The 15,142-nt window shown below is 33.6% G+C and overlaps 3 protein-coding genes across 3 annotated transcripts in view; all 3 read left to right on the top strand.

Moving 5' to 3' along the window:
• Nucleotides 1-441: 441 nt before the first annotated feature.
• Nucleotides 442-837, top strand: HELRODRAFT_73827 (hypothetical protein; the record flags this gene model as incomplete). Its single annotated transcript, XM_009014325.1, has 1 exon — nucleotides 442-837. A coding segment is annotated over one exon (396 nt), but the record flags the coding sequence as incomplete, so codon positions are not given.
• A 3,412-nt stretch (nucleotides 838-4,249) lies between these two features.
• HELRODRAFT_109692 (hypothetical protein) lies at nucleotides 4,250-11,209 on the top strand. The gene is made up of 12 exons (XM_009014324.1): nucleotides 4,250-4,407; nucleotides 4,649-4,859; nucleotides 5,036-5,216; nucleotides 5,957-6,112; nucleotides 6,334-6,403; nucleotides 7,864-8,065; nucleotides 8,167-8,359; nucleotides 8,574-8,717; nucleotides 9,311-9,448; nucleotides 10,128-10,292; nucleotides 10,498-10,644; nucleotides 10,920-11,209. Exons 1-12 carry the CDS (start codon nucleotides 4,268-4,270, stop codon nucleotides 11,075-11,077), a joined length of 1,905 nt encoding a protein of 634 aa, XP_009012572.1. The 5' UTR covers nucleotides 4,250-4,267; the 3' UTR covers nucleotides 11,078-11,209.
• A 2,935-nt stretch (nucleotides 11,210-14,144) lies between these two features.
• Nucleotides 14,145-15,142, top strand: part of HELRODRAFT_190514 (hypothetical protein) — a gene marked incomplete at its 5' end in the record, with an annotated part of 4,525 nt that continues 3,527 nt past the window's right edge. Inside the window, 5 exons of the mRNA XM_009014323.1 lie at nucleotides 14,145-14,244; nucleotides 14,308-14,468; nucleotides 14,533-14,578; nucleotides 14,630-14,748; nucleotides 14,822-15,137. Of these exons, the coding sequence (XP_009012571.1) occupies nucleotides 14,145-14,244; nucleotides 14,308-14,468; nucleotides 14,533-14,578; nucleotides 14,630-14,748; nucleotides 14,822-15,137 (742 nt within the window). The remainder of the gene's footprint in view (nucleotides 14,245-14,307; nucleotides 14,469-14,532; nucleotides 14,579-14,629; nucleotides 14,749-14,821; nucleotides 15,138-15,142) is intronic.

Below are 15,142 nucleotides of genomic sequence, written 5' to 3'. Positions count from 1 at the left end.
TTATCGTCATCATAACTGACGATATTATTACTTGCGGCTGTTACATAGAGCAACCGTTGAATTGAAATCATCTACATTACATACCACACCGTACCACACGACAGATGTCTGAGCGCCGATGAACCAGAACTGAAACAGGACAGCAGCGTGAGGGCACCACCCCAACTCGTGCACCCTCACTCACCACTGGCAGCTCGACATCTAACTGTCAACAACCAAACCAACAACGACAAATCTTTCCTCAAAGAAGTTCTCGATCACATATCCATTTCTAATTTCTACGGCACTCAAGATCTTGCACCCATCCACATCGCCGTCAAACTGAATAAAATAAAAGCCGTCTCAACAATTTTGAGCGTCCACCCGAAGCAGGTGAACATGCCGACAAAATCTGACCAGCGTGTTCCTCTTCACTTCGCAGTGGCAACTGATTCCGTCGGCATGGTAGATCTGTTACTGAAGAAGGGAGCAGACATCGTTGCGAAAGATATATACGGCAATAACCTCCTACACACGGCAGCTTCTTATGGAGCTGAAAAAGTTGTGGAATATTTACTTGGCGACAAGACCGGAAACAAAAATTTTGAAAATAAAAATTTCGAAATCGACGTGAACCTTCCAAATAACAACGGATGGACGCCATTACATATTGCCGCCGAAAAAGGAAACGAAAAATTGTGCGAACATCTGCTTCAAAATGGCGCTCACGTAGACGTCAAATCAGCCGGCGGGAAAACTGCATTACACTGGGCATCCATAGCTAACTCGAGTGAGTGTGTTGCTCTTCTATTGAAACATTCGGCAGACGTTTCTGTGACAGACAATTTTGGGAAGACCGCTTACAATTATGCTACTAAAAAATCTATCAAACGACTTATAAGTGCGGATGAGTTGAGTTTGAATGAACGAAAGACTAAATATGATTTTGTACCTCTGAAGCAAATAAAAGTGAGAATTGATCCGAGAAAAGAAAATTATTGGAGAGTTTTCAGTGCAAATGAGAAAGAGAAAAATCTTTCGATACCAATGATTTTTGTTGAGAATGGAAACAAACTGAAGAGAAAGTCTCGATCGTTGCACGGACGCGCCGCATCTGTTTCTAAAAATATTGAAGCTGAAAAAAATATCAACTCCTTGCCATGCAATTCTGAATTTCTGAAGATTCCGAACAAGTTCAAATTTGCAGCCAGCGAAAGCAACTTGATTAAGGAGAAAGCTCACGACAATCCAGTTGTTGGTGACAACATAAACAACAACAACAACGTCAACAGCAATCAAAATAATAACAATATCACAATTAATATCAGCAACGACAATAATGCTTTAAATCGAACAGAAAATACTTTAGCGGCATTCATAATGAATAAGTTGCACCACGCGAGAAGTTTGACCGGCAGCATCTCAAGTTTCAGATCATTTCGTAACCCCAACAAAAGCAGCATCAACAACTCGACAGAAGACAAAATGTCCGAATTACCGAAATCCTTGAGCTCGGAAAACTCACCGGTTAAAGTTTCACTAAACACTGAAACGTCTAGATCAACGACCTCTCCCAGCGAGAGTGGAATATTCGATCTACTTTCCCTCAAAGATGACGACGAAGACTTGAACATTTTCTCTGAAAATCTAAGCTGCGAGTTGAACAAATTCAATTCGAAAACGGACTGCAAACTTCAATGCTTTTCTGTAACCTACGGTAGAATTCACAGAGTTATAGTTAACTCAATCAAGCATAATTGCGAAACGCCTGAAATGAAAAATTTAATTAACGTAATCATGAAAAATTTCAAGTACAGCTCGGCATTGTTGGAAAAGTTTACTCTTTCAACGTTGCTATTAATTAGGAATCCGGACGAAGTGTGGCTGAAATTGTGCAGCCAAAACTATTACAAATCTCTCGCTTCACAAGAAACTTTTCAATTTCTGGTCGGCAAGATGGTAGCCTTGTACCAAGATTGCAACGAGTATGTAGACCATTTATTTTTTATAATTATTTTGCAATTTCAATTTACGATTATTTATTTTTCAAATAAATACAAACCATATTATAAGTTTTTTTTCTTAATCCTTAAAAGGTTCTGCCGATGTCAGAGTTGTGTTGACAGGCTGTTGTTGCTGTGCACATTGTTCATCATGCAGCACACCTGCGAGAACAACACGCCAATCAAGTTAACAGTTTCAATGCTCCAAAACGTCCTGCCGACGTGGACAACAATCAGGGAAGACCTCTTCAAACTCCTCATCACTGAAATTTTAAAGTTTCACGAAGTCAAAAAGTCGAAAAGAGAAGAAGTCAGCACGAATGATTTAATACGTGACATTTACAGCAGGATGATAATAAGGAAAAGAAAAATTTTTGATCATGATTATTCAGAGGATGTCAACTTCTTTGATGATCTTGATAAGAAACAATTGAAAAACAGTTTTTGCGAGTTCGTCATAGATACTGTGGAATTTGATCAAGAATGGATTTTTGATATATAAATAAATATCCATTAATTCAATTTTAAACAATTCAGTAATGTTATTTGTTCTGTTTTATAATTTATTTTGTTTTCTTGTTTGTATATCATTTATAATAATAAATACAAATTGTCTTTCATCGATTCTTATTTTAAAAGTCTAAAAAATTTTTAGACAGATGTATTCATTTGCGACATTAAATCAATCAAACAATCAAACAATCAATCAATCATACAATCAATCAATCAATCATACAATCAATCAATCAACAAAGTAATTTACAAAACGCCATTTCCACGATGTTCGACAGTAGTCCTCAATGAATTTCACAAACAGATGAGGTTTGAGATCCGCTCTGAACTTCGCAAGTGATGGAGAAGGAGGTAGAGAGTTCAAGAGAAAAGGGCCGGAAAAAGCAAACGCAGATTTAGCATAAGTGTGTTTAACAGGAATTAACGTGAAGACCAATCAAAACACACATTGTCAACGCAAGCATAACTATTAAGTCGCCACTCGATCAACATATCAGGATAACACCTTAAATATATCAGCACCATTGAATTATAATTCCATGATCAGCACTTAATAAAACTTTATCATTTACTCAATTTAGTTTTCCTTTTTCCCATCGATCACTTAACTAACTTGCTAAGTCATTAACAAGTCTATTAATAAATTATTTTATTTATCTGTCTTTTTAAACCATTACTTTATTTTATTTTCCATACTTTTCATGCTTAAACATTTTCCTTCGTTATTTATTTTTCGTTATAATTTTATACTACAGCCTTGCATGCTCCTGCGTCTGTAAGATTCTGATTTTTTTAAAGAATAAAAAAAAACAAAAAACGAGAAGACAATCGCGAACTGGGACGTTTAGGTTTATTTAATATATCTAAGAAATAATTTAGATTGAGACTTTTAAATTAAACTGCAGATTTTAAAAATTATTGTACATTTTATAGGTAGCCAGTATAAAAGAACAAGATATGGAGAAAAGATAGAGGCACTTCAATTAATGGCTGAAGTAATTTGACGATGATTGTGCAAAAATCTGAAAAGTTTATTTAAAAACTGGCACTTGCCAAATGGCAAAGATGGTTAAGATTGGAGTATTTGGCAAATATATATTTGTTTAAAACCAAATGTTTGGCTTCAAAATATTTCATCAAGTGGCAACAACGTCGGTAATTAATGGCCGCGAGTCACATTTCTGATTTTTTAACAAACAATTATCAACTCAACTCTCCGCCCTGATATTGGGCTTTATAAGAATTTAATAAAACATTTTCTAAAATTATTTTTATAATGAGTTTTTTTAACGTAAGTTAAATTTACAATAATTTTTTTAAATTGACTTTAGACTTTTATTTAGTTTAATTTAAGTCTTAAACTTTAAGATTAAGTTTAGTAGTTTATTTTGTTATAGTTTAGTTAGTTAGTTAGTTTTTTTTTTAGTAGTTAGAAGATTCATCATAATTTTATTTTAGTAGACTGTTTTTGTTTTTAGTAATCATAGTGAGATGATTGAATAGTGTGTCTGTTTAATATGTAATGTATAGTTTTAAACTTTAAATTTAAAACTATACATTACAATATAAATTACAATTTAAATTTCAAAGTAGAGAGTTTAATTAAAAAAAACATCTTTTCCATTTAATAACTAAGCATCCAATTTGAGTTTTTATATGAAAATTTTTAATTAAAATTAAATAGTTATCTGTTAAAAAATTTGTGTTGACAGTTTTTCAGGCGGAGAAATTTCACTGGAGACTATTTTTATAGATTGAAATTTCTTGCTTTCATGTTCCTTGGACTTTTCATAAAATGGTTATTTGAGTGGGAGACGCACATTGTGGTGTTGTTCGTCTTTTTGACATACACGGTAACTGGCGGCTGGAGGTTTCTCAGAATCGTCTGGTACACATGGAGAAGAGATTTAAAGTAATAATTATAATAGTAATAATAGAATAGCAATAATAATAATAATAAAAGTAATAGTAATAAAAATGAAGTAATGATAATAATAAATGAAATTTTATGCTAAATTACATTTTAATAACATTTACAAACATGAAGTAAAACTTGCCAAATATAATATAATATAATATATTGTTAATTATTTTAGCCAACTGTCCAAATGTTATTTGATAATTAATAATTCAATTCTGTTGATATGCTACAGAGGTCTAACCTTTCTGATATACGTCTCGGTGCTGTTGAAATGGTACAGAAAAACTGGTGTGACTGTTGTTACCCTGTTCGACAAAACTACCAAGAAGAACCCAGACAAGAAAGCATTCATCACGATTGATGGCAGGTCATGGACTTTCAGAGAAGTCAATGAATATTCCAATGCTGTTGCTAATTATTTTTATGATCAAGGCTATCGAAAGGTTATTAATAATTTGTATCATTAGTTTATCTATTTTTGTGATTATTAAACTTTGTTATTGCTTATCTGTTTATTTATTTAAATAATTTATGGTTCATTTTTTGCTTTCATCTGTTCATTTGCCGTTTATCAATTTACTTTCTTACAATTGAATATAATAAAAATGTTGGCATTTAGAATGATATAGTGGCAGTTTTTATGGAAAGCCGACCGGAGTTTGTTATGATCTGGTTGGGGTTAGCAAAGATAGGAGTCATCTCTGCCTTAATAAATTTCAATCTTAAGCACGAGGCACTTGCACACTGCATCAAAGTTTCAGGAGCCAGGTCTTTGATCTTTGGCTCTGAGTTATGTGAAGGTTGGTGACTAATTAGCTTTCATATTTTAACTTTATTTTATATTGTTTGGTTTTTAATGAAAAGCTTTTTCAGAATATTTTCCAATGTGAATAACATTTTGTGTTGAGAATTAGTTTGTTAAATATTCATTAATTTTTTTTACTCTGTATAGACCTGTTAGGATACTTTTTACTGTATGCCTTGTTTCTCTCTTATGTTTGCTATGTATTAGCTAAGTAGTGCACATATCAAATGTGTGTGTGTGTGTGTGTGAATATACATGGCATTGTGATAAAGGTTGATGTCATCCAGCAAGAACTGAGTCTGTTATCTCCGGTCTTGATGTGTTTGTTTGTGTGGTGTGTTTTTTATTTAGGCAGCCAGCATGGTTTTGATGATTCATGAATGTTTGTTTCATTCATTTTTCAATTCACTACAGTTATGTAATACTTAGATGTCAGTATTAGTATTGACAAAATGAATGGATGTGCTTGCGTGTATGTGTATGTGCGGCGTGCCGTATGCGTGCCTGAGTTTGGTTTGTGTGCGTGTTTGTGTGCGTGTGTAAAATGTTGCATTGTGATTGCAGCTATGTAAGACATTTTTACTTTTTTGTGTCCATCCTTAACTGTTATCATCTATACTCTGATGATGATGGTGATGATGTTGTTAATGGATACTGATTGTGATAATAAAGGTGATGATGATGGTAGTGCTGCGATTAATAATGATGAAAATGAATGGTGAAAATACTTTCCAGTTGTGAAAGAAAGTTACCACCTGCTTCCAACAAACATAATCTTATACATATCCGGAATGTACCAGACCAACAACATTCAAGCCAAGCACCTTGATAACATACTGAAGGATTACTCCAAACTACCACCACGAGTCACCCATAAAACGTTCTTCAATGGTTGGTTTCGTGTTTATACAAATTCTCGTGCCTGTCTCAACTTTTAAAAACTTTTTTTTCATTAGTTATTTTGTATTTACAATATTTATAAATATGCAATGTAAGTTTTAAATGTCTACTATTTATTTATCAATAAATAAAATAGTGAAAATTAATAAATAATTGAATTTAGGATGTAGTTATTTATCTTAAATTTTCAAAAAATGTTCTTGTGAACACAGAGAAGCTGATCTACATTTATACATCAGGAACAACTGGCCTACCAAAAGCTGCAGTTGTCACACATAGCAGGTGGATAGTATTGTATTCATTTGTATTGTATACATTTGTATTGTATTCATTTGTATTGTATACATTTGTATTTGTATTCAATTGTATTTCTATTCATTTGTATTGTATTCATTTGCATTTGTATTCATTTGTATTGTATTCATTTGTATTTGTGTTCATTAGTTTAACATTTTAGACTAAAATAAAATCTGAAAAACATATTTTTTAAAAATCTATTGCGTTTGAACTTAGTTTTAATTGATAGCAGACTCTTGCTCTCATTACATTAATCCTCCTTCCCAATCTAGCAACATGCAACATCACCTCATCATCATCGTGCAACATTACTCATTACAATTTTCTACACATTTGCACTTCAGATACTTGTCACCATATAATCATCGTCATCACCATAATCATCATCAACACCACCATCATCGTCGTCGTCATCATCATCATTGACATAACTATGACAACTGCATATCTCATAATTTTGCATACCCTCTCTTGATAACTCCAATTAGTCTTCTTCTTATCAGATTCGTAGTTTATGCTCCTCAGACACACACACACACACACACACACACACACACACACACACACACACACACACACACTTACTTTTTCAGTCCAAAAGTCACAATAGAATGTTAATTTAATTTATTGTAGCTCTGCTCTAATTAGACCCCAGCTTACAAACAAGCCCTTTGTAATTTTTTGTGTAATTGTTAAAATAATAATAATCCTATCTTGCCTGTCAATCAAAGGATGAATTTGATTGTAACAATGATTAATAATAATGATGATAATGCAACAATTACCAATACAACTACAATAGTGAATGACAGTAGCTAGAAAGTAATTAATTAATTAATTAGTCAATTAGTTAGTATTATGATCTGTTGTGTGATTAAGTTTATGTATGTATGTACGTATGTATGTTAAAACCAAATCATTGACGAGTGACACCAAAAGCCAAGCGTCTGACTAAATTTGATTTTATTTGCTATAACGTCACTCAACCCCGTATGTATGTATGTATGTATGTACGTATGACTGCAGATGGTAATAGTTCCTATGTAATTCTGACTAATAAATGAACGAGTACATTTACATTTTTTAAAAACATTTGCTACATTTTAACTCACCGGACCTGAGCTGGCTTGCTAATGTTGGATGAATGAAGCCTTCAACTCAAATAAATAATCTGCAAATACAGATCAATTATTTATTGCATTATTTATAATTGTCATTTATTTTTATCATTGAGTACTTATTGCTGGAAAGAGCTGAAGTTGATAACTTTGCAGCTATTTTTCGTATGCAATGGCCTTTTGTTATTATTCATTAGTTTTGTTACTATTCAATAGGCAATAGACAATTTAGATTTGATAGCATCATTATTAAAACCATCACTACCACCAGTAACTACTGTGTCAGATCCCACACAACATCACCCACCATCATCATATGACACTCAGATTTTATTACATGGCACGGTCGATATTCCACTTTTACAAAATGACTGCCGACGACGTAATCTATGGAACGCTGCCTCTCTACCACTCGGCCGGTGGCGTTCTTGGCGTCGGGAATGTGCTAATCTCTGGCTGCACCATGGTCATTCGTAAGAAGTTTTCTGCTTCCAAGTTCTGGATCGATTGTAGAGATCATGGCTGCACTGTGAGTTGCACGAGTCATTGAGAACACTTTTATATTCATCATCGTCACCACCGACGTCATCATCATATTTCTCTTCATCATCATTTATTTTTCCACAACAGGTAGCCCAGTACATTGGCGAGATATGTAGGTACCTGTTGGTCCAACCAGCCTCTGTGAATGATACCAACCATAAAATCAGGTTGATGTTTGGTAATGGCTTGCGTCCACAGATCTGGCTGGAGTTCAAGAACAGATTCAGCATTCCACAGATTGGAGAGTTTTATGGGGCCACTGAAAGCAATGCAAATATAGGTCTGCTCATTTTTTTTTGTTTTTTTGATGTTGTCCTAATCTCGCTGTTCACGTCTTATCTTTTGTGGAACTTCTTGTGAAATTTCGATCAATTAAAATAATCTTTAAAATAATATTTTTTGCTGTCATCTATGTAAACTAAAGCAATACATGCAACCACCCTATAAAAACACACATTTAACGTGCACACACACACACGCACGCACACATGCAGTGAACATCGACAACACGCCTGGAGCCATTGGTTTCCAAACTCGCATCATACCTTCAGTATACCCGGTGACCTTAATAAAAGTTGACCTAATTACAGGAGAGCTAATTAGAGATAAGTATGGCAGGTGCATCAGGTGCCAACCAGGTGGGTGAACCATTTTATTTTAAAGGGGTGTTCAAGATTTTTAAAGTTGAAGATAATATTATTTGTTACTATGTAGAATGTTCGTTGAATATTGTCATTTTCAATTATATGTCTGCTATGAAAGGAATTCGTTTAGATGCGGCTACATCTGTTTGCTGTTTGACGTTGATGTTTTTTTTTTTTGTGTGTGGTCTACAATTATTTTCTGAATTGTTATTGTTGAAATTGTTTTTGTGGTTTTTCGGGTATCTCATTTTATTGTTATTTTAACACGTTTACATGTTATTATTGTTCAGAAACTTCTTTGTATCCCTGGATAATTTTTATTAACAGATAAGGAAAAAATATAGACAACACGCGAGACAACGCTTGCTTGTTGGGTATGATGCTGACAATAATATCTTGTTAACGACCATTGTGATTGTGATGACAATTATAATCATACTAAGCAAATTTGTTGTGATACTTACGGGCATGATGATGACAATGATGACGGCGAAATGAACATTCTCATTAATTATGATGATGTTATCATGTTCAAGATGACGAAATTGATGGTGACGATGATTACCGTTCACAAACAAACAAAACAGGTGAACCAGGCGAGTTAGTTGGAAAGATCGTGTCCGGCAAGCCACTGCGTTCATTCGATGGATACGCTGACAAAGAGGCGAACAAGAAGAAAATGGCCAGAGATATCTTTAAGCCTGGAGATTGCTACTTCATGTCAGGTAATTAAGGAGGGTGATGATGATGAGAATGTGATGGTATTAATTTGTGTCAGTTGATGTGGAAAGTACTTCATCATGATATTTTTTACCCGCTTGTTTTGCCAATTTGAACATCAAATGGTGAATTCTGATGATAAGAGTAACGATGACGATGATGATAATAATAAATATTTATCATTGAATTTATAATTTTGGCACCACTTCAAAAAAAGAAACAATTATAAGCAGCACTATCACATCTCTGATTTGATAGCATGCACTTTACAAAAGTATCTATCAACCAATGCACACGTTATAACTTTCTTCTTTATGGGATATAGATATCTTAATTTATTTGCCATTTTAAAGTTAACTAACTTATTTTTTATGTTATTTTTCAGCTTTATTTAAAAAAAAAATTCACACTCTAGAAACATTTATATTGATTATTGTTTCGTTGCTATTGTTGTTTGTGTGTTGTTGTTGTGTGTTGTTGTTGGGAGTTTAATTTTTAAAAATTTTTGCCTGTCTTCATCATCACCATCATCGTTATTATTATCATAGTTTATTTGCTCAGTCAATAATTAAAAGACGCTACAGCGGCACACTTTGATTCTCTCTCTTCTCCTCTCTCTCTTCTCGCACTCTCTCTCTCTCTCTCTCTCATTAACTTTCTTTTTTGTTCTACTCTATCTTCCAGGTGACATCCTCGAGATGGATGAGTTCGGCTACATGTACTTTCGAGATCGTACAGGTGATACGTACAGGTGGAAAGGTGAGAATGTGTCGACGTCCGAAGTGGAAGCCATCATCAGCAACATCATCCACCTCACTGACACCACTGTCTACGGTGTCGAGATACCTGGTTGGCTGAATGATTAATTAATTAATTATTAAACCACATAGTTTGTTTTGATTGATTTGTTAAAGGGAAATATTTAATTAATTTAATTAACAGAACAGTGTTATAAAAGAAAAATGTAACATCCACATTATTTTATGACGTCATCAATTTGAACCACGTGACATAACCCCCAATAGCAAGACAACAACAAACAACAACCACACAGGCACGGAAGGAAGAGCTGGCATGGTGGCCGTGGCAGACCCCAACAGGACGTTGGACCTGCAGCTGCTAAGTAGGGAGGTCAAGAAAACATTACCATCCTACGCGAGGCCTGTCTTTATCAGGGTCATGAGTCAACTCAATATGACCAGTTAGTTGAGTGAGTGAGCGAGTGAGTGAGTGAGTAAGCGAGCGAGCGAGTGAGTGAGTGAGTGAGTGAGTGAGTGAGTGAGTGAGTGAGTGAGTGAGTGAGTGAGTGAGTGAGTGAGTGGGTGAGTGAGTGAGTGAGTGAGTGAGTGAATAGTTGCTTGGTTAATTAATTGGTTGATTGATTGGCTGATTGATTGATTGAGTGGTTTACTGGTTAGTTAGTTGATTGAAAAAGAGAAAAATTAAAAATAATGATATCTGATTATAACCTCCAAGGCACATTCAAGTTGAAGAAAGTAGAATACAGAATGGAAGGCTTCAATCCAGACATCATTGCAGATGATTTGTATTACCTTAATGTCAGGAGCAACTCTTACGACCAGCTGAACAGTGATGTCTACAACGGCATTCTCAATGGAACTATCAGATTCTGATATTATATTATTATTATTATTATTATTATTATTATTATTTCTATATATTATTATTTGGCTGTCTGTGTGTACATGCGTGTGTGTACAGGTCCAAATGTACATACAGGCCATTATAACTTAAGCAAAATGACTGTACGCTAATTTGTTTTCAGTGGTTATATTGTGTTGTCTGTCTATGTGTGTGTGTTTGTGTGTTGAGTTTTGTGTATATGTATATTACGTGATGTTTTGTATTTTTTTTGTTGAGTATATGAGTAGTATAGTATTAAATCGCATGTGTTTTCCAGCTGCTGTGTGTGTGTGGTGTTTGAAGATGGTTAATTGTTGATCCACATAATTCCAAACGTATGTAAATAATGATGTGGTGCGGTAATGTTAGTGATGATGAGTATTAGTTATGGTGATGACGATTTGGTTATATACGGTGATGTTGTTTGTATGATGTGTTGTTTATTCATGTTTGAAATGTGTGGAATGTGATGGTGCTAACAATGTTGTCTGTCTGTACAATTTAGGTAGATTGTTGGAAGAAACTTTCACCGTTTTTTGCAACTTTTTTTAGGCATGTGTGTATGGCCCAATCAATATAATTTATTTTCTTTTCAGTCACCTTACATTTTTGTCTTTTTTGTTTTTTTACGTTTTATTTATTTATTTATTCATATTTGAAGGCAAACTTGCTTGTCATTCATCAAGAACAAACAACACACGTTTAGACGACATTTTCCCCGAGATCGGGGGTTGCCGTTTGGCTACCTATGATGAAACCGAAATACCCCTTGCGTATCATTCATCATTGCAAGAATTATTTAATTAACATTTCCTGGCTATTTCGTTGATTGATTTTTCTGGTGTTTTAATTAGGGAATTTTTTTTTAAAATCGTTCATCAGTCATATTCATATTTTTAAATATTATTTCGACTCAGCGGCAGACCTACCTTAAGCACGTTTTACAAATGTATGCACGTTTTTTGATGCTGCCAGCGTTTCGGGCCAGCGTAAAACAGGCTTTTCGTATTTCAGGGTTTGCAGCTTTCAAACTTTCAAACTCTATTTCTGAATCTTCAACCTATCGACTGCTTTTAGCTTCAGAAGTTTATAATTTATTTTTCAATCAGTTGGTTCGTTATCAGTTAATCAGTTATCAGCTAATTTGAATATCAGCCACTTAATTATCAGCCTATTAATTAGTTAATCGATCAATTAACTATTATTATCAATCGTTATCATCTAGATGTATGCGTTTGTTACTCAGCATTTTGATTACCGTTACTGTTTAATGAATGATAATGTATGCCTGACCTTCTTTTAGCTTAGATTCTATCTCTCTGTTTTATCATTTCTGCTGTAAATTTATTTTTTTCATCGTTATCCATCTTTTTATTTTGTCATTCATATACATTCATTCATTCATATGCATTCATTCATTCATATGCATTCATTCATTCATATGCATTCGTTTATTCGTATACATTCGTTCATTCGTATACATTCGTTCATTCGTATGCATTCATTCATTCGTATACATTCATTCATTCATATACATTCATTCCTTCATTCATATATATTCATTTACTAGCTCATATATTTAGTTATTTTATTTATTTACCATACAACATGGCTTCTATCAACACACACACACTCGTGATATGACTCTTTGATTTTGATGATAATATGATTTATTTTGGCGTCCATTATTATTTTTATTATTATTATTATTGTTATTATTATTGTTGTTGTTGTTATTGTATAATTGGACATCTAATGAAGAGTTACACGGAACTCTGAAATGGGGTCCCACTGCAATAATTAACAAAAAGGGACAGTTGCATTGCTATCACGTATATTCCAATCATAATTATATGTGTGTGTGTGTTTGTTTGCGTGTTTTTGTGTGTGTGTGTTTGTGGGTGTGTTTATATATAAAAATAATATTTACACCTTCACATTTTCGTTAATGTTCATGTCTACATCTTCATATTTTTTTTTGCTTAAGTTTTTTTTCTATTATGTTGAAATTTTTTAAAGCATAATGGTGTTTGTTAGTGTTTTTTTTTCTTCAAAGGTCGAAACATATCTCTCCGCTCTTTTACAGATTTTTGTTTTACTTTCCTGTTTTGAAATTTTTCGAGTTTAAGATTTATTTATTTATTTAGTTAAGAAGTGGTTATGCTAGATTATGTTAGACATGATATCAATCAATCAATTAATTAATCAATCTATCTATCGTTACACGTGGAAAATGGTAATTACACATTCATTCAGTTCACATGTTCATTCACTTCACATGTTCATTCATTTCACATGTTCATTCAGTTCACGCTCTTTCATGTTTTCACTCCTGTTGTTAATTATGTGTATCATTTTGTTTTGTCACACAGTATCATTTCATTGTGTAAGTAAATTAAAGGTAGCATATGCTCATCAAACGATATAACCTTAATTTTTTATCAATAAAAGTTTTTTTTATAAATTTTTAATTTGGTAATTTATAGCGGACGGCTGAATTAAATATCTTAAAAGAGCATTTCAGTCCTTCCTTTCATTTAGATTGGGGTAGATGGATATATCAAATCTAAAGTGCATTCCAAGCCTAGTGAATACTGGCAAAATGCGATCTTATTTGAAAAATGGTCGCAAGATCAAGTTCATTGAAATATCGTACGCACAGAGACAGATATGTAGCTTTGGTGGTTGGTATGTTTGTACCGAAACGGCGCTGCTAATTCCAATTTTAAAATAGCGTGTGTATACGTGTGTGTATTCTCATACGAAAGTAGTGTTGAGAGACATGTCATTGTACACATTAAACTCTATTCAAATGTTCTTCACGATTGTACATTCAAATGATACAAACATCTAAACACAAGTGCTTTTATGGTTGAGTAATTTATTTTTAAGCTAAACAATGAATGAATGAATGAAAAAAGAATGTGGCTTGCTTGGCGCTGCAAGAACAAATTCTTACCTGGCAAAATTTTTGAGCGTTGTTGCCTGAACGTTCGCTCTGCTTGGGATGATGTGGCAACTTTAATTTCATATAATATTTTTAATTAACATTTTAAAATGGCTCCCAGAGTTGGAGTTAAAATAGACAGATGTTGCAACACGTACAAGAGGTCATGTCTCTGCTTTGCAACGGTCATCATGGTGTCCGTTGTTCTTTGTAAGTTTCTATATTTTTAATGGAATAATATTTAAAATTTAAGAAAAAACATCTGAAATGCAGTCATGTGGTACACGGCTCTGTTTCAAGAGGAGGTTGTGCTGGATGAAAAGTGGAAGGAACATTGGTCGCTTGAGCAGAAAGACTTCGAGGCTAAGAAAAATACGTTCATTGAAAACGGTAGAGAAGTTCAAAGAGTTGATCAGAATTTAAAGGATTATCTGGTAACATATAAATAAATTTTTTGTTTTCATTAAGAGACATTTGAAAAAATACGATTTTTTTCAGGATTCTAGAAAAAATGAAAACAGCTACGAATATATAAATGAAGGAGGTAATTACTCAAACACAAAACATTACAATGATTACAACCAAGGCTTTGAAGCTGATTTGGATTTTGCGTCGAAAGTTAAAATAAAAGACGACGATCTAGGTCCACTACCAGCCATTAATGATTATTCTATTAGGGGCGTTTTAAAAAATTTTTTCCAAGAGGGACTCAGAGTAAGTAAAATGTTAAAGATTTTATTTTAGTTAATTTGAATAACTGCAATGAGCCTATTCATCTTTTTTGAAGGATAATGTACAATTCTTGGATGAGTACAGAAATCCGTGCTGGGCTGAACCTTTCCCAAAGCAGATGTACATAAGGAATCCATATTTGAAAATGGAAACTTACGGAAAAATTTTGAAACAGGATTTTAAGTTTATGAGAAAGAAGTTGCTGTCTAGACAAAGATTGAAAAGTTGGCGTTTGAGATGTTTGCCATACTTCTACATCATGGAACCACCTCCATCATTCAACTTCAGACTATTTTCCATTATTGGATTTCACAACTCTATTGTCAATCCTCAAATCAATGAACCTGAATTCTGGAACAAACTGGGACCAAGTTTG

The sequence above is a fragment of the Helobdella robusta genome (genome assembly GCF_000326865.2).
Source record: "Helobdella robusta unplaced genomic scaffold HELROscaffold_13, whole genome shotgun sequence".
NCBI classification, from domain to species: Eukaryota; Metazoa; Annelida; class Clitellata; order Rhynchobdellida; family Glossiphoniidae; genus Helobdella; species Helobdella robusta.
Note: the sequence above shows the minus strand (reverse complement) of the source record. Positions and strands in the feature narration are given on the sequence as shown.

Excerpts from the sequence above, each read along its gene's own strand:
- HELRODRAFT_109692 (XM_009014324.1), top strand. The coding sequence starts at position 4,268 with ATGTTCCTTGGACTTTTCATAAAATGGTTATTTGAGTGGGAGACGCAC. Across the intron at positions 8,066-8,166 it reads GTAGAGATCATGGCTGCACT|GTAGCCCAGTACATTGGCGA; the intron begins GTGAGTTGCACG and ends TTTCCACAACAG. Across the intron at positions 8,360-8,573 it reads TGAAAGCAATGCAAATATAG|TGAACATCGACAACACGCCT; the intron begins GTCTGCTCATTT and ends GCACACATGCAG.